Here is a 19,386-nt window from a genome sequence, read left to right as displayed (position 1 = left end):
TATCTGAAGAATTATTATCGCAAAGGTTTACAATGAAATATAAACTCTGATAGTGCTTCATTTTTCCAAAGACTATTATTACTTTAACACAGAAAAAAGTGATGACTCTGGCATCAGATTTGTATTTTCATAAATAAATGAGACCAGTTTGTTCAAGTTTGGAGGTAAGCCATTTCTCAACTTGGGTAGTACTGAAGCAGGCAGGCTGGATGATCAAGTTCACATAATAAATTACTAATTCAGCTCTAGTATGGAATAGCGGCAAATTTGCAGTAGTAACAAAATATTTATTTGTTTAACATTGCCAAGACTAAATGGAATTTCTTTCTCTTTTTTTATTTTTTGGTCCCTCCTACTCCGTCCTAAAATATTTCTTAATTTTTTTTTAAATGGAAATATATACATTGAAACATTACTAATAGCTGTCTCTGAATGGAAGAATTTTGAATGACTTTCTTCTTTTTGTGTTTTCAAAAATTTCATATATAATATGTATTTTCGTAATCAGTAAAGGCCATTCAAAAATCTTGTTGACTTTTCAAAATTAACACAACATATAATTATAAATATAATTCATACTGTGTACATTATATTGATTTTAATGTCTGATTATAGGCAAATAGAAATCATTATTCCTAAACATCGATTTATACACAGAGAGAGGATTTGTATTTTTTAAAAAACAAAATATATCTCGAAATACACGCGTTCATTAACAGTCATGATTTCATCACCTTTCTGCTGAGTCTGCGTTTAAGTTCCATTTTTGCTTCTTGTTCCTCTTCTTCATTCTTTTCTGTATATTAAGGGAGGAAAGGTGTGAGGACTTAGTTACTAGGGACGATTTTATGATCAGAAATGTATATCAGGCCGCAATTATTTGACTCTACCAGATGTTGATCAAACATTTCACCAGTATCTTTAAAAAGCTATCAAAAGATATTGCAGAAAGACTGATCATCAATATATTTTTTCCCTTGAAGGACTGGTTTACTTACTTTACTGATTTAAAACTTTTTGCTTACTGACTTCTTGTTTGAGTCGGAAAAAAAAAAAAAAAACTTTACAGTGTCGGTACACTGGTGAAAGCCCTCTACTGCTTATCATCTCATGGGCTTACCAGCACAATTGACCAGAATTTAGATAAAAACTTACTTCTGGATTGGGCCTTCATGTGAAAATCTGAGACATATTAAAAGAGCAAATTAGAACCATCCAATGCATGTCTGAGCTTCTGATTTTCACTCAAATCCAACCAAAATATTTGATTTCTTTTCCTTGTTTCCATAGAAGCAGAATGTAAGCATTTCTTTGGATTTTGCTTTCAAACTGGAATGTTCCAAATGGGGTTATGGTGTACCGTGGGTGGAAATTATTTATTTTCTTGTGACTTTAACTTTCCAAAATTTTCTCTTCCTCTAGGGCTTCACTGAGTAGTACAATGTTTTTTGCTGTTTGACAGATGGAATTTAAAGAAAAATGTCCAGAATTTTCAAAAGAAATAAATACCCCTTTGGTTTTTACTGGATGTTGCTTATTGGAGGAATTTTTCCTCTATTGCCTCCTGGAGCTCATCACCTGTTTGATAAGTGAGCATAGATTTTACATCTTGGATACCAATACTTATGAAAGATTATCTTTTAGAAAATGCTATTATAAACACTATTACTTAAGTGTAATAAAATCACACTTAAGGCACAACCAAAAGGGTGAAAAAAATAAAAAACCTTTTGCTTCTATAAAAAGATAATTATATTTATTTTCAAAATTCAGATAAGTTTTTTTACCACTAAGAGTATTGTGAACAAAATGTGCCACAGCCACACATCCATACGTGTTAGTTGAATGAACTAAATTCTCTACCATTTTTCCTTCCCTGGACAGGGAAAAGTTTTTACATTCTCCTGAAATGCTCATTTTAAGTCCAAAGAAAGAGGATGACTAGTCTGGTTATTTAGGTAGAGCTAACATAAATTGAAATCATCCACAAGACAAGAAACAACTAGTTACTATCCTTTAATTAAGTGCCTCAGCGTGTCAGACAAATTTCATTATAATTCAAATTTCTTCCCATGAAAGTACTCTAGGTTTCTAATTTCTTCACAAATCTTAGGTTCAAAGAATTACCTTATATGAGTTGAACAAAGCTTGTGGGTTATCAATTATATGTAATAAACAAGCCTCACACTTGTGGTTCATGTGATTGAAACCAGACTTTTACAAGGTGAGAGCTTTGATGATACTATTAATCAAAAGAAAAATAGAATCCTTAAGACATATTAGTCAATCCTTCCTATACAGGGATTATGCTACATTTTTTAAAGGAACTTTTCAAAGATAAAAATTTTGGATATCTAATACATCCCAAAGCTAACAACTGCTGCAGGTTTCATCAAATATGCAAAATGTCAGTTCCTTGAGGGGACAATGAGATAGTTTTGCATCAGTCAGCATGTGGTACAACTAGGTAACAGCCAGTGATGTGTAAAAATAGAAGGGCCAACTGAAAGTAGGGGAGTTAAATAAATAGGATTTTACCACCTGGGAATGCTTTTTTGTTATCGGGAACTGACTTCCTTACATTACTCATGTTCAAATTGTGCTTTTAAAGAACTTAGAGGAGGAGGGTGAGAACTGGAGGGAAGCCAACCTGACCGCTTTCCTCTGAATCTTATCAAATAGGCATTGTGAAATCTTTTACAAAGAGTGGAGGTTAAGCCTGAATCTTAGTACTTAAAAAATTTCTCCAAGTTGTGTGCATGTGTCCTTCTTCTATGGAAGGTAATTATATCTATTTTAAAAAATTCAAACAGACTTCTTCTCACGAAGATTATTTTTATTTTGAAGAAAGCATCAGTATTCAGTATTTGCAACATCTGTATTTGTGAGCCGGACAGGCTAAGTTCTCTAACAATTCCTTCATATTTTGATTTAATAGAAGCCAAAAGATAAAGATGGACACCTCTCTGGTCACTAGACAGACTGGAGGATATTCATGAAGGAAGTGATGTGGTTCACTGACAAATCTTGCTCTCTCATCAGAGCAGAGAGGGGTGGACATTTCAGATAAGCCACAGGAAGCATTTCTCATAGACATACGAATAATACGTGTGGTTACACAACAGTGGGCCCTACAGGAAACCTGCCTGGCTAGCTCAACTGTGGCCCAGAGCATTCTGTGGAGGAGCTTAAAAGGAGAAGGAGGAGCACAGAAATACCAGCAATGAGAGTATTAGACGGGTATTCTTGGGTCATTAATTTAGATAAAACGGGTTCAAAAAAGCAAATGCAAGATTTCTGTGGATTTGTTTCTCTTTATGCTTTCCATGTTCCCATGTGAGTGTTTTAACAAATGAAAATACATGTACAAACTTACTGTGAAATGAATAAACAAAAATTGGCTTCAATGGATGCAAGATATTAACGCTGGAACGTAGACGCTAGATGCGTGGGTGTTTACTATAAAATTCCTTCAGCTTTTCTGTACACTTAAGACATTTCATAGTAAAGTGCTGAGGAAATGCGCGCAGAACTCAACGGCCTCATACATTTTTTCTCTATAGAAGATATAGCTGGAATTATATCTAGATAAATATCCTAAGAAGATCTGCATCTTTTTTTAATCCCTCCCCTCTTTGCGTAAAAGGTGTTCCACGTACACTCATTAGCAAAAGTTGACCTTCTAAGCATCAGAGGTTGCTTTCTGTTTTATCAGTTTTAAGCAACTGGTTCTAAAATGTACAATTAAAGATGACTTAATATATGTGTCTCTTTTCAAAACTAGCGACAATAGGGCCTTGCGGCATGTCCCTGTAGTCCCAGCTGCTTGAGAGGCTGAGGCAGGAAGGAGGATCACCTGTTAATAACACCTGCACTCCAGCCTGGGCAGCACAGCAAGTTCCTGTTTCTTTAAAGAAAAAAAAAATCACCAACAAAAACCCAAACCTTTATGTGTGTCACCAAAATAGGAAAGAAATCAAGATATGGGTGATGATACTAAGAAATTAAATTTATCCTGTGGTCTCTAATGAAAGCTATCAGCATTTACGGCCGTCTGGCTGCTGTTTATTGAATTAGTGATGGGCTCTGATTTGAGAATTGTTAGATGTTTTATGCTATGAATTAGTTTCCTAGTCTGTCGAGAAAAGATGACCTAGTTAAAGTAAGTGTCCTTAAAAACCCACACACAGCCTCTTCTTCCAATAGACAATCATCTTGCTTTCTAACGAAAGCTGCAGATGAAACACACGAACAAGCAGGAGCAATCTACGTGGGAGAACCCGGAGGCGACCACGAGCACAGTGTCTGCAACTAAGCCACTCAGTGCCCTGTGACTGTTCAGGGAAAGATTGGGGTGACCTCTACCGGTTTCCTTCTGCTCCCCTTGGCCACAGAATACTGTGTCAGGAGATCATAAGCCAGTTATCAGCCACTCCAGACTGGAAAAAATTCATGTTTCCAGAATAAACAAGCTTAGATGAACTTAGAAGGAAGGAAAAAAGGGCTGGAATCAAATCCGAACAGCCAGGAAAACAGGGGGCATAAAAGCCAACGCAGCACTTAAGATCAATGTGCGATAAATTTCTGGATCCATGAAACGGTTCCTCAAATAACCAAACTCCAGTGTGGTTTGGCACCATCTGTCCCACAGCAGCAAGAAAACATTACCCAGAATTTGTTCTTCCTTTTTTTCTAGGTATTGCATCAGGCATTCAATAAGACATAATCTCTGTGTTTTAGGAGTTTACAGTCTGTATTCGAGCTTACTTAAAACTTAATTCAACAAATATTTTCCAGGAACCTGTTATCAAAAGCAATGACCTTTTTGGTTCTGTTGTCAAAATTAAATGCTGCTTCCACCCTTTCTCAGAAAAGCTGAGACATACATTTTTCCTTCTTTTCTAGCCATGATCTTTTCCTCCTCCAAACTGGCTCCTCTGTACACCGATAGTCACTTAAATCCTTACTCTGTTCCAGGCATGCTTGCAAACAACCTTCCCAGGAAAAAGATCCCCACAGGGTGGATGACAGTTTCTTACAGTGTTAAATTTTCATGCTTCACAGTAACTGTAGCATATAACATGCTACTAAACTCTTTTTCTCCTTTAAGGAATGAAAATAACTGATATTGGAGAGCAGGGGCCTAAGATAACTCCAAAAGCCTGGTTGAAAAGGAATTCCCCCCACGCCAGTGGCGCATGACAATTGTACTACTACCCTGTTCTTTGATATTTCATACAAGGAAAAGCTCCCTTGAAACAAGGCTAATAAAATGTAACATTACAACTAGGCTCAATTTAAAAATAACCCATTTCTTAACTCACCGCAGTTCGTAACCACAATGACACGTAATAGCATGACAAACTGTGTTTCTATTAGTTTTACAGCTTCAAAATACTAACTCCAATAAACACTACAGAAGTGGGGAGTAGAAAACAAAATCAAGAACAGAGGGAAAAATTGAATGGGAAAATAAAGTAGAAAAATGAATGGCAAACTCTTTACATGCTGAGGAATTAATAAACAACTCAAGAGGGAGGCAGAGTTATCACAACAAAGGAAAATGAACTGGATTGAAAAATACCTTTTACCATAATTTTGTTTTAAATTGAGTCATTTGTTACACTTAGCAACACACTGTATTTTTTAGAAATAATATAGGAATGTTTGACTTATTTCCTTGTGGACTCTTGGGCTTTTCTTTGGCATACATTTGCAAGTAGACTAGAGCATTTTCTTCTATTTAGCATTTGGGGGAAAGAACACTTGGAATATACTTCATCTTTTTTAAAAAAACAGTTGTCATGACCACAGCTCCGGTCTGGGAACTATCAGGCTCAGAGTCATGAAATGAAATACAAGATGCAAGAAATTATTATGTATAAACAATTACATATAAATGTGATCTAAATGGGCCATTTCAGTGAGTTGTGAGTAAACTAGTGTATTAGGGCTTCTCACTGATAAATGAATCGTCTGCAGTGGCAGCTTGTTAACAGTAACTCAAGGAATCATTGTAGGACCGAGGATACTCACGTTTTAGGATATTTCTTTGCTCTAATTCTTCAGTTGTGGGCCTCTGGCTAAGCCTCCTGTGATGACAAAAGGGATATATACTACAGATTACAAACCAGGCCCCCTTAGTGACACAGAGACGCAAAATAAAACCACAAACAAGGCTCTATTTTTTCGTATTTTGAGAAATAAAAATTGAATTTTAAACCTACAAAACAACTGTGCTTTCCACTGGTTTGGAGACCACAGTTTATGGCTGAGACTGCAAACGCCCTGTTATTCAGTCTCCCTTCTTTCTTTTAGATCTGCCTGGATTGTAGCTAGAAACCAGGTGTGGTTGTGCGAGTTTCTGCAATGGGATGTGACCAGAATGGCATTTGTAACTTCCACCTTTTACCCTTAAAATGTTTGGTGTTTCTTTTTTTCTCTTTCCTTCTTCCACAGGCCATGCCTTACACATGAAGGTGTGAACCAGCTTTGATCATATAGGTGAGACCATCCAAGGGGACAGAAGAGGAACAAGACAAGAGGAAGCTCCGTGCTTGGCTGACCCCAAGGAACCAGGCTCCTGCCCATGCTGGGGGGCCCACCTGCCTCTGGACTGTTGTATGACAAATAAATAAACACACCTATTTGAACCACTGTACTTTTTGGTCTACATTACAGTAACATAGCCAAAAGCTTGAATAATATACAAATAGTTAGAGTCTACAATAGGCTGCTACTCAAGAGCTCCTATAGCCAGGCACAGTGGCACATGCCTGTTTTGGCAGTTACTCTGGAGGCTGAGGCAGCAGGATGACTTGAGGCCGGAGTTTGAGACCAGCCTGGGCAATATATAGCAAGACCCTGTCTGTACAAAAATTAAAAAGTCAGCTAGATGTAGAGGGGTTCTTCTCTAGACCCAGCTACTTAAGAGGCTGGGGAAAGAGGAGGGCTGCAGGAGTTTGAAGCTGCAGTGAGCTATGGATACAGGACTGCATTCCAGCCTGTAAAGACCAAGATAGTGTAAGACTCTGACTCTAAAATAAATAAATACATAAAAGGATACCCTAAAAAGAAAGAGGTCACATCAACTCTGTAGATGACCTATTTACACTGCACAGTGACTGGTTTTGGGACCTCAAATCAATTTATCATGTATAATGTTACAGACCCTTCCTATCTGCCTTCAAGAAAATCCAGGCTCACTTGTGATTAGGAGCTATCTATCTGCACATGAGAACTGAATGTCCTAATAACCCTTTATCACTTAGTTCTTGGTCCTGTTTACAATATCGAGTTATTAATCACAGAGGAAGGACTTCCTCTGGATGTAGGCTGAGTTTGTGCAAACTGAAGGAATATATATGAAAACTAATCTTAACATAAGATAACTACCAACTCTAAATATTTATGGCTGTGACAGAAACGGTATGCAGAACTGAAATTAATGACATTTTAAATACCTCATTAAAAATTATGTTCAAGTTTAATCTTTATCAGAGCTACCCTGAAATTGCCTTCAGTAATTAAGACCACAAAAGAACCCAGTGAACACTGATACCAGCCAGACACTGTCACCCAAGGACCCAAGGATTTAGATTACACATTTGTGCTCCTAATATGCTGTACGCTATCTCACGTCCCTCAAATGCATCCTTCTTTTGTTTATAAAGTTTCTTCCCTATGGAATGCCTTTCTCTCCTTCTCCAACTACTGAAATCTTACAAATGATTAAAGTAGGACTTTGAAGGTAGATATTTGACCTCTCTTGGAAGTGTGAATTAAAGGCCCCTGACTCTTTGCCCATACACAGTGATCTATATGCTGACTATACATCTATTAAGGCACTTATCACACTGGTAATTATTAAAAAAAAATTATAGCTATCATTTACTCATACTTGTAAAGTCTCAGGGACTATGCTAGGTGCTTAACTTACATCGTCTTGAAACCTCAAACCAATTCAGCAACGTGGCAGCCAGTTCCCATTTTACTATGATGAGGAAATGAGAGATTAACTAACTTGCCTAAAGACAAAACACTAGTGAACGCAGGTGCTGGGATGCACTCCTATGTCCTTTGACGTAGTCTCTCGTTCTTTTCGCATGACTGTTTCATGCAATATATAATTCTGCCTTTTTCTTTTTTTTTTTTGGAAACAGAGTCTCACTATGTCACCCCAGTAGAGTGCTGCGGCATCACAGCTCACAGCAACCTCGAACTCTTGGGCTTAAGCAATTCTCTTGCCTCAGCCTCCCATGTAGCTGGGACTACAGGCACCTGCCACAATGCCTGGGTATTTTTTTCTTTTTATTGAAGTTGTCATTGTTGTTTAGCTGGCCCGGGCCAGTTCGAACCTGCTAGCCTTGGTGTATGTGGCCGGCACCCTACCCACTGAGCAAAGGGCACTGCTCAGTTCTGTCCTTTTCATTAGACAGGAAGTTCCCTAACTGTGGAACTTAAGCATGGAACTGTGGGTAAGCATGGAACTGTGGGTAATTTATCTTTCACTGACAGTGATTAGATATGCTAAATTTGTAGAAAAGCAATTCTATAAAATTTACACATCGATAACAGTAAAAACCCTGCTCCCCCCAAATTTTCGACAGACTTAGTCTTTGTGTTGGGGGAATCCTGATCTGTAAGCGAGACAGACAATGTCTCAGATGGATGGTTTGACCTGGAATAGAGAAGTCTCCTGCCATCCCAGCCCAAACGCATACCTGCACTCCCTGGCTCTTCCTGCAGACACCTGTGTATCATCTCCAAGGAACCCTTGATGAAGCATTTAGAAAACTGAGGCTGTATGGAATTCCACAGTGTTAACTTCTCACAACGTCACTGTGTTATCAATTCCTCTGCTTTGAGCATTTGGCTTGTGTTAATCTGTCACTGCTATTAATAGCCTTTTAATAACCATTTTTGTAAAACGTAGCATTTTTCTCTCCCTTTTTGGATGATTTCCTTCTTATAGGATGATATATGTACCCTAAATGGAATTACCACGCAAACAAATTAGACTGCTTTATCATTCTTTCGTCATATTGTTAATCTGTTCTTCTGAAATACTGCACAAGATCAATGAATATGAGTCCTATTTCCCTATAAACATGCCAATATTAGTTTTAATTTTAAAATATGCCTTGCTAGTTTAATAGATGCATAAATAATGTAAGTTAATAAGAAGAAACATAATTTGAGTGCTTGCTATGATCCAGGCACTGACGTGCCTTACACGCATCATCTCCTCCAGTCCTCCCATGTCTTGGATTGGTTAGTTCCGTTTCACAGCGACAGCCAATCAGGGGCCCTCTCCTACTTTGTTCTGTAGACCAGATTTCTGCCAGGTCTGGACAAGCCTACACTCTGACATTCAGCAGCCTCTTCTCACAATGGCTGTCCCAGTGATTCTCATTAAATTTATCGGGGCCGCAAACATCTTCCCAACCTTCAGGGACAGACCTCTCTTCTTACCTTGGCAGATGGTTTTCCTTTAGCTCACATGGAAAAGGGTGACATTTATTTCTATTTGGTTTCATTTTATAAAATTAATCCATTATTTATGCCCTGATTCTGTAAAGTATATCTATTATGCATCAAACTTCATTCTACCCACACATCTGATAAACCTGTCTGTTGAATTTTTCCTCATTGATAAAAATGTTTGCTCCTCTCTCCATTTACTCATATATCCCTTCATTTGTTCCATTACGATTTTCTAGAAATAGATTTCTTGGGTCTCAAGGTACACAAAAGGTTTAGTATTTAAAATGTGGTTGTTGCTACTACTATAAATGTAAGCTCCCTTTTTTCATGTTTTTTTTTTGGGGGGGGTTATGTGTCAATGTTATATAAATATGTTGATTTTTATAGACAGTCTTACATCATAGGAACCTGCTGAAATTATTATCCATAGCAATTTTTGGTCAAATTTTCAGAGTTTTCTAGATATACAACAAGGCATAATAATAGTATTTCTTTCCTACAATTTATAATTTGTTTTTTCTTCACCACAAATAATGATGACCAGACTTTTAGTACCATAACAGTGGGAAATTTTGTTTGCCTCTGTTTGTAAAGCAAATGATTTTAGGGTTTCTCTATATAAGAAGATAGTTAGTATAATTAAAAAAAAAAACCCTCTACCCTTGATTTATTTAGAATTTTAACAAAGACATTCATTACCGCCAATGTGACATCTATTGAGATGGGAATATAATACCTCATATTTTTACCCCTTACTATAATAAACTATGATGGTATTATTTTTAAGGAATACACCCTATTTTGCATTTTTTTATGGAAATATTAGTCAATGATTTAAATTCTTCTGCAAAACACAAATAAGGGCAATAAAACAAACAACAAAAAATCCCCTACAGGCAAATACTCTCTCACTTGGTGTAAAAGGTACAAAACGGGAGAAAGTATGAAAAAGAAAACTGAGCAGAGAGCCCAGGAACGGAATTCGAATCCTGATTCTGCTCCTAAGGAAGTACATGTCTTTGAGACATTTTCTTAGTCTTCCTAGGGCTCAGAGAGGTGGTAAGATGATGAGTTTAGACCTGTAGGTCTTTCCAGCTCGGTACTGTTAATCACTTTAGTTCCTTTTACCTGTGCTGACTCTTTCCTGCAGCAGTAAATGGTCCAAGTTCAAAGTGAGGAAACTAGAATGAGAAATGCCCTCAGTCTCTTCCTAGGTTCTCTATCAGGCTGAGATATTCCTTCCTATAAACGCCACAACTGCGGGCTCTAAAATCTTTTTCCATGTCTCAGCCATAGGAAGATTTCTCAGGGCATTGTTGTCCCTCTGGAGAAAGACACAATGGCCTCTGGAACCCCTCTACACCAACCCTCTCTCCCAGGACACAGCTTCCAAGCAAGGAACACTGTTTCCTCCTATCTCCAAATTCTGCTCTGGCATTCCAAACTGTTCCCTCCTCCCAAAGATGTGCCCTATTATATTCAGAATGAGTAAAGTCAGCAGAATAACTAATTCTTAAATGGGCTAAACTGATCATCAAAAGTAAGACCTTCGGTGTGAACGAATACTCACTTCTATTAAAACGGCCAGTTAAATGGACTTGCAAAGTCATTAGTGGCAAAAGCAGAAATCCTAACACAATGGACGGAGGTAGGAAGAGACATCAGTTGACCCACTTATTTAAAGTTAAAAGGGAGAAGTTTAGATATGGAGGCTATGGTTACTTGACGGGGGTGGAGCCAGACCACTGAAGCTAACATGTCCACAGCCTCACAGCCCACAGCACAGGAATGTTAGTGAGAGCGCAAATGAGGCCAGGAGTTGGGCAAACTGTGGTCCAGAGGCCAAATCTAGCCTGCCACCTTTTTTGGTAAATAAAGTTTTACTGGAACACGGCCACACTCATTTGTTTGCACATTATTTATGTCTGCTTCTATGCCGCAAGGGGACAGTTGAGCAACTGCAATGCAGACTGTCTGGCCAGCAAAGCCCGAAATATTTACTAACTGGTTCTTTTAGGAAAAGTTTGTTGACCCCTGGAGTAGAGTCTGGAGACCTCAAAGATCCTGGCTAGCTGGACCAGAAAATAGGTTCTTCGAGTGGTTCACCATGCAAGGCCAAGTTTAAAAGCCCAGTAGGCCAGAAGTGCCTGTACACAGGGAATTCACAGTGATCCCAGTAACTCTGGGAGAAAGAAAAGTACGAATTCGTCACTACTGTCCTAAAATATCAGCAATTACCTGACTAACTTGGTTCCAATTTGTTGTCGGATTTCCTGTCTCTCTTCTTCTGAGGTCCGCTGCAAGATGTTTTTGTCCTCTAACTCTTTCTTAGATGGTCTGTTGCCAAGTTTGATAGCAAGAGTGTCCCTTCGTCGGATTTTACTTGCCAGAGCACCTGAGGGTGGAAAAGGGTAGAAATGCAGAGAAAGTGGCTTTTAGCCAGTGGCACTCAGGTTACACATGGCAAGGACTATCAGCAGAGCCCAGACTAAATTCTTTATCCATATGCAAGGGGAGAATCTTAATTAAACTAAGGAAAAAAAAAGCTTTTGAGTCAGATATTGTTCATTTTGAAAAGAACTAAAGAACCCATTTTTAAAATGTTCTGAAATACATTGGGACATCATGGAAAAAGTTGGAATTACCACCTCATCATTTGGAAAATGATAACTGAAGTTTATTTTGCTCATACGGTGGCTCATGACAATTACTGATTACACAATACTTTTTCTTTTGAGCTTTAAAAACTTAGCCCCTCTGCTAACACTGTACAGTTAACCCCTGGCCTTCTTTTTTCCCCTCAACACCCTGCTGCGAAAAGTCTACCTTCTTTATCAATATTTTAACCTTCAATGACCTAGGAATCCCTAACATCTCTACCGATGATAATTAGTACCAGACGGATGATAATGATTTTTTTTGTTGTTGTTCCATGCAAATCAGAAAGAATTTAACAAATTGTTGTTTAATCATGCATGGAATAGTAACTTGTTGTATTCTATAAATCCAATCCCACAGTGAATTCCTCCCAAGTCATGCTGCTCAAAAGTTAAAAAAAAAAAAATAATAATACTAAGAGCACTTTCTCGTTCCCTGAGTTATACACAGATGGCAGGCTTTGTCGCTTTAGTATCATTCCTTCCTAGAAGGCATCTCACTGACTGTGGAGGAAGGACTGTTTTCAATTCTAAGGTAAGTGGGAGAACATCTGAAACATTTCCAATGAGTAAGCCATCCTGCACTGCGGCTCTTTCTTTGAGAATGGCCCAGGTGAAAAGGCCACCTTGGGCCATAATGAGAAAAACTTAGATTCTTTGTACAAATACAAATCTGCACACCTGTCTCATAGACAAAGGTCTGTCCCCCCCACAGTGGCACCATGTTCCAGACAGGCCTGTCATCATCAAAAGGTAAAACTTCAGGAGAGACATTTCTTTTTTTTTTTTTTTTTTTTTGGTTTTTGGCCAGGGCTAGGTTTGAACCCGCCACCTCCGGCATATGGGACCGGTGCCCTACTCCTTGAGCCACAGGCACCACCCAGGAGAGACATTTCTAATTTGAGGAAGGAAGATGAGGTAAAAGAACAGCTCAAATGTCTGCATCCTAATGAGGCTTTTCTTCTTTACAAAATGCAGCTGCTTCTGTCTTCCACTCGCCCTCCCGATAACTTTTTTTTTTTGGTGAGGCAGAGTCTCATTATGTCTACCCTCGGGAGAGTGCTGTGGTGTCATAGCTCACAGCAACTCTAACTCTTGGGTTTAAGTGATTCTCTTGCCCCAGCCTCTCACTAGGTGGAACTACAGGCACCCGCTACAATGCCTAGCTGTTTTTTTGTTATTGTTGTCATTGTTGTTCAGCAGACCCTGGCCGGGTTCGAACCCCCCAGCCCTGGCACATGTGGCCAGTGCCCTAACCACTGAGCTACGGGCACTGAGCCCCCGATAATGCTTGAAAACAGTCTTACTTTCTCCACTGCCATCCTCGTCCTCGTCCTCGTCCTCATCCTCATCAGTGTACAAGATGGGCCCGTCGGAGTCAGAGTCACTGGCCTGGTACTCTCTCTGGCCTTCTTCCTCCAGGGCGCTGAAGGATTCTGAAGACTCTCCCATCAGCCCCGGAGTCAGTAGCTGAGGTGTCAACTCGTCTTTGGTTGTGAAACTGTTAAAGGCACAAAACACAGGGGTGATGTGCATCTCAGAGCAACCCTTGGAGCCACCAGCACCATTAAAAGGAGCTGAAATTTCAAGGACTTCCTTCGGGCTTGAGAAAGGAAAAACCAGACATGGGCCAGGCTGAGGTCACTGAAATGGGAGAGCTGTGCCATCTTACTTAACTCCCAAGGTTTTACATCCTTCACCTATGAAATGAAACGGCCTAACTAGACGGTGTCTAATACACGTAGTTCATATGATAACACGACGTTTTGCAAATTAGTTTTTCCATACTAATGGGGGTTGAGTGGAAAGAATTATGAGCCAGAAGTTCCTGGATATTTGACTTTCTCTACACCTTTTGTTTGACCTGTATTAACTTCTTACCTGTCAAGCCTCAGCTCCTTCAGAATCTTATGAGGGCCTTCAGATTAATTCCTGGCCCTACCATATCCGCTCCATGGTGACCTGAAGACACCCCATGGATGGGAGTAAGTGGTACACTACACCTCGATACCCACATTACTTGTCTGCCCTCCTACACCCGCAGGTTCCCTGACAAGTGGGACTCCGGTCATTTTGCTTCCCAGCACCCGGAAGGGTGATGGCAGAGACAAGCACTTCTCTCATTAATATATGAATTAATTCTATTTCCACCCCAATGCACGTGTAAACAGTTAAAAATCATTTATCCTCCCTGTGCTTCCCCTTCTTCATCTGCAAAACTCCCTTGTGAGACTACAGTAACAAATGAGATGGAAAGTGTGAAAGTTAAATGAATTCTTTAGAAGAAAAGTGGAAGGATGGAACACTTTTTTTTTATTATTTAGCTTGGTAAGAGTCTGCTTTAGAGAGTTACTATAAACACGCAAAGATTGCCAAGATTTCAAAGATTAGACTAAAAAATAGTATTTTACATAAAAAGCATATGGTAGCAAAAACAACGTAGTCTTCATTCTAAGACTCAACATATCCCCCAGACTGCTTTCTGATATAAATGGAAGTATTCAAATTTGGATGTCACACTTCTGGAAGACAAAGATTACATAGCACATGGCATGCATCTGCTGTTCTCATTAATGAACAAAATCAGTAAAACACTTATTTGAATAATGAACACAGGTAAACTTTATCAGAATAGGAGGTATTTAAAATTCTACCCTGTAGTTATGAGCCTAAGCACTCTCAAAATTCTCTGTCACTTACTAGAAAAATCCAACAGATGAAATTCTTGTTCTCAAAGGGGAAAATATGAAATTTCATTTTTTATTGTTTAAGGTGTACATAATATAAAATTTACCATTTCAACCATTTAACAGTTTTTCCATCTCCAGAACTTTCTCACCTTCCCAAATGGAAACTCTGGACCCATTAAACAGTAAATTCCCATAACCCTCAACCCCCAGCCCAGCAGCCACCATTCTACTTGTGCCTCTATGAATGTGACTAAGTCCCTCAGATAAGTAAAATCATACAATGTTTGTCCTTTTGTGTTTGACTGACTCCACTTGGCATAATGTCCTCCAGGTTCATTCATGTTGTAGCATATATCAGAATTTCCTTCCATTCTAAGGCTGAGTGATATTCTACTGGACGTGAATGCCACATTTTGTTTATCTATTTATAGTCAAGGTACAGTTGGGTTGTTTCCACCTTTGGCTATTGCAGACATAGCCACAGGTATGAGCACTGGTATAAAAACTCAAGACCCTGCTTTCAATTCTTTTTTTTTTTTTTTTTTTTTTTGTAGACACAGTCTCACTTTATCGCCCTCCAACTCCTGGGCTTAGGTGATTCTCTTGCCTCAGCCTCCCGAGTAGCTGGGACCACAGGCATCCCCCACAACGCCAGCTATTTTTGTTGTTGTTGTTGCAGTTTGGCTGGGGCTGGCGCTTGAACCCACCACCCTTAGTATATGGGGCCAGCGCCCTATCCACTGAGCCACAAGTGCCACCCTCTGGTTTCCATTCTTTTGGCTAGATATACAGAAGTGGAATTGCTGTATCACATGGTAATTCTGTATTTAATTTATTAAGGAACCACCATACTGTTTTATACAGCGGGAAGTCTCCTCTTAAATAAGGGAAGAGCTATTTTTATGGGAAACTTTTCCACAGTCTTTTTTTACTTGATTGCCACTGGGAGCCATTCTTGCTTGAACAGTCTGCCCTTATAGGTGACCACAGCATGTTTAAAGGATATGCCAATTAGTGACACATTCTGGATGGCAGAACAATATCTACTTGAGATTGAGCCCTTTATTTGTTTGTACCACTGTTTTCCAATGTATTATGATATTGTTTTTTTTTTTCAAATAAGAAATACTTTATTTTATAATCATAACAAAACAAAATGATAAAGATATGCCAATATTATGATATTGTTATTTTAATCTCACTATTTTACAATTGCTTGCAGTTTTCAAAGACTTCAGCATACGTTTGCCACTTACAAGCTCTTCTATAGTATATGGAAGGCAGATGATTTATAGTTCATGGAACTGAGGAAAGCCATTGGTGAGTTGCCCTGCTGACGTAGCAAATCCAGTCTAGAACCCACTGAAGACTCTCAGGCTACCTATTAAATGTCGTATTATATTATGTTTTATTTTATTCTTAATATTTAAGTTATGTTAATGTTGTAAGTTAGACTTAATATTAAATATACTCCAAATTTATAATCAACTCACAACTTAGCTCTAATTATTTTCCCTAGAGTTCCTGGGCACAATGAACAATGTGGTGTATTCTGTAAATGTTTGTTTGGAACATTTGGATACGGCCTTTTGGTCATAGTCAGGTCACTTTTTGGATATGGCCTCCCAAAGGGGGTCTTAGTTTCTGTCTTCCATGATGCATGGTACCAGACGTATGTGTCACTAATGAAGCTGCCAATGAAGGGAAGTGACAGATAGTAGCCTACAGTAAGGAAACAGAGGTGGGTATTTTTATACATAGCCATTTGCTTCATTTAAAGTTTTCATATTTGTATTCCAAACAGAAGTCTCTTCATAAGATGACACGATTTCATACATTAGTTGACCAAACATAACTCAGGGAGAGTTCTAAGTAAAACAAGTGACTAAGAGCCAGAAATTCTAATTCAAATATCCACTTGAAAAAGGAAGAAAGGGTCTGGAAGGAAATTTGGGAGACTACTTACTCCAGGTTCATTAATTCAAGAGCAAACACCAACCAGGCCTGGAGAAGGAAATGCAATTTAAATTTTTAATTTTGAAGAATATGCAGAGAGGAAAATCTCTATGATCTCTTCTAGGAAAGCACTAGAGCTACCCTGACCAACAGGAAAATCTAACATAAAGATCCTTGATGTCTGGTGATATCCTGCGTGCACTTGCTCTCTCTCCGATTATAGTTCCAGCAGAAATGGAGAAAAGATACTTACCTTGTCTGTCTGACAATTCTTCACACACTGGGGCTCATGACAGATATTCAGCCCCTAACATGCAGTGTGGTGCTTGGAAGCATTTTATATGCTGTACCCTATTCTTCAGTCTATTAACCAATAAACCAATATATTCAGTCTATTTCCAAAATTTACACATTATCTTAAACATTTATACTTCCTCAAAGCGTTGGACAGTATTTTAGTAAAAAGTACTTTTGACTACCCTTTCTTGCTCACTTTGTATCTTTGCTTCTTAGTAGACTGGCCAGCACAGAAAATGCAAAACAAAACAAAAAAAAAAAAAAAATATATATATATATATATATATATATATATACACACACACACACTGATAGAATGAATGTTCATTTCTAAATGCTAGAAGTGAGTGCAGTGCTGGGAAATATGATGATTCATTTTTTTTATTTTTTTTATTTTTTTTTTATTTTTTGAAATATGATGATTCAATGAAAACATTTTCTATGTGCTATTAAGTATTAAAAACATTGCTGTGGTTTGAGTGTGTCCCCCAGGATTCATATGGTGAAGAATTAATCCCTGATATAACAGGGCTGGGAGGGAGGGCCTAACAGGAGGTGTTTGGGTCATGGGGGCTCCGCTCTCATGAGTAAATTTCACTCTTGTGTGCCCCTTGCCTTTCCTTCCATCACGTGATGACAAGGCAAGAAGGTCCTTAACAAATGCAAGCATTTTGATCTTGGACTTCTCAGCCTCCAGAACACCAGCCAATAAATTTCTGCTATAAATTTTGTTATAAATTACCCAGGCTCAGGTATTCTGTTACAGCGGCACACAAGGGACTAAGACGGATACCAAAATGATTCATTTCAATGTCTTCTTTTCCCATATCTTTTATTAAAATGTCAAACAAATAAACTAATTTGTAGTTTGACATTTATTTATCTTACCCTGGTTTTCCTTCAAATTTTGGTGCTCAAAATGATAAAAACAGAAATAAAGAAACAAGCAAATAATAAAAAAGGAATAGAAGTAGAAGCAATTGCTCTGAAAAACTTAGAAAGTTCTTCAGAGCATAGCAATGGGGTTTGCCCTCTAGCTTTGCCACTGCTATGTGGGCAATCGTGGGCAGACCATTTAGGTCTCTAAGTGCCAATTTTTCTTATCTAATAAATTGGGGACACTTCAGGGAAGACATCTGTAAATTAAATGATAATACATGTACAGTGCTTAGTTTCTGACACTAAGTATTCAGTGAATGAAGGTTATTATCAGCAACCAAATAAAGTTGATGTTTTAGTCTCTTGACCAAAACTTCTCTAATTAATAGAATCATTTTTTTTAAAGTATAACATGACAGATTTATTTTGAAAAAGAACCTTTTAAAGGATTTGAAGAGTGAATACAGGTTTTATTCTTCAACGTAAGAGAGAAGAGACTGGAATCAAGAACTCCAAGCCCTCCCTAGACAGAACTGATAACTGCGTCTACTACATTGTGACAGACTTCCCTTCGTACCTGGAGACAGGAGGGTTAACATTTCTGAATTACTGGTAAATAGAGTATTTATAGGACTTTATGATGCAAAGAATTAAGGAGAATGAGGACCCTAAAATGGATCCCGGTTTCTGGCCTGGGAAACTGGGTAATGGTGGGGCAACATCAAGTTCGTTGGCCCGTTTTGTTTAGTCACCTTCTTAAAGGAAATGATGCCTGACTACAATCATCTATCTTCCATCCTGCTCTATTTATAAAATCTAATACCAAAGTCATCTCATCTTCAACACAGCTTCCGCCATGCTGAACTAGGCTGACTTTCCTATAACCACCATAGCTCACTTTTTCAGTTTCCTTCGACGATTCAGTGTGCGTCCTTTGACTGCCTACACCATACATACCAGACTCTGAACACGCTGCCGGGCAGACAGAGGTAAACAAGACATGTTGGCTACTCTGTCCCACAGGCAGGAAGCAAGGGGTTGTCTGAGTATAAGAGACACAATAACCCATTCCATCTAGAAGCACTCAAAGGCTTCACAGAGCAGGTAACATTTGAGCTGGGTGGGGAATTAAAGGGACAAGAAAGGGGGTCATTCTGGTTGAAGAAAAAGGAGTTAGGATTTGAAAGTTCTCTCCTGATGTTCTTTATGCTCTTGGAGAAAGAGAAGGCTACGTAACTTGCTGAAATGCGGAGGGCAGCAGCGGGTGATATGGACCCAAACAGTAAAGATTTAAAATAAACACTATGAGGAAGCAGAAAGGAACTCTCTGGGGACAAAAGCAAGGACCTCTGAGTAGTGCTGAGGTGGCTTCTCAAGGTTGCTGAAAATCGCAGCTGTGAAGTGGTGCTTGCGGCTCCGCT

The 19,386-nt window shown here is 38.7% G+C and overlaps 1 protein-coding gene across 4 annotated transcripts in view; it reads right to left on the bottom strand.

Annotated features, from left to right (window-relative positions):
* Positions 1-19,386, bottom strand: part of PHACTR2 (phosphatase and actin regulator 2) — a 273,453-nt gene that overhangs the window by 31,805 nt on the left and 222,262 nt on the right. For all 4 annotated transcript variants that reach the window (XM_053591283.1, XM_053591286.1, XM_053591285.1 and 1 more), the window contains 4 exons: positions 13,451-13,644; positions 11,725-11,881; positions 6,037-6,092; positions 735-796 (listed from right to left, as the gene is read on the bottom strand). In XM_053591283.1, coding sequence (XP_053447258.1) covers positions 735-796; positions 6,037-6,092; positions 11,725-11,881; positions 13,451-13,644 — 469 coding nt within the window. The remainder of the gene's footprint in view (positions 1-734; positions 797-6,036; positions 6,093-11,724; positions 11,882-13,450; positions 13,645-19,386) is intronic.

This window comes from Nycticebus coucang, chromosome 5, assembly GCF_027406575.1.
Source record: "Nycticebus coucang isolate mNycCou1 chromosome 5, mNycCou1.pri, whole genome shotgun sequence".
Taxonomy (NCBI): domain Eukaryota; kingdom Metazoa; phylum Chordata; class Mammalia; order Primates; family Lorisidae; genus Nycticebus; species Nycticebus coucang.
This window is presented reverse-complemented; position numbering and strand designations above follow the sequence as displayed.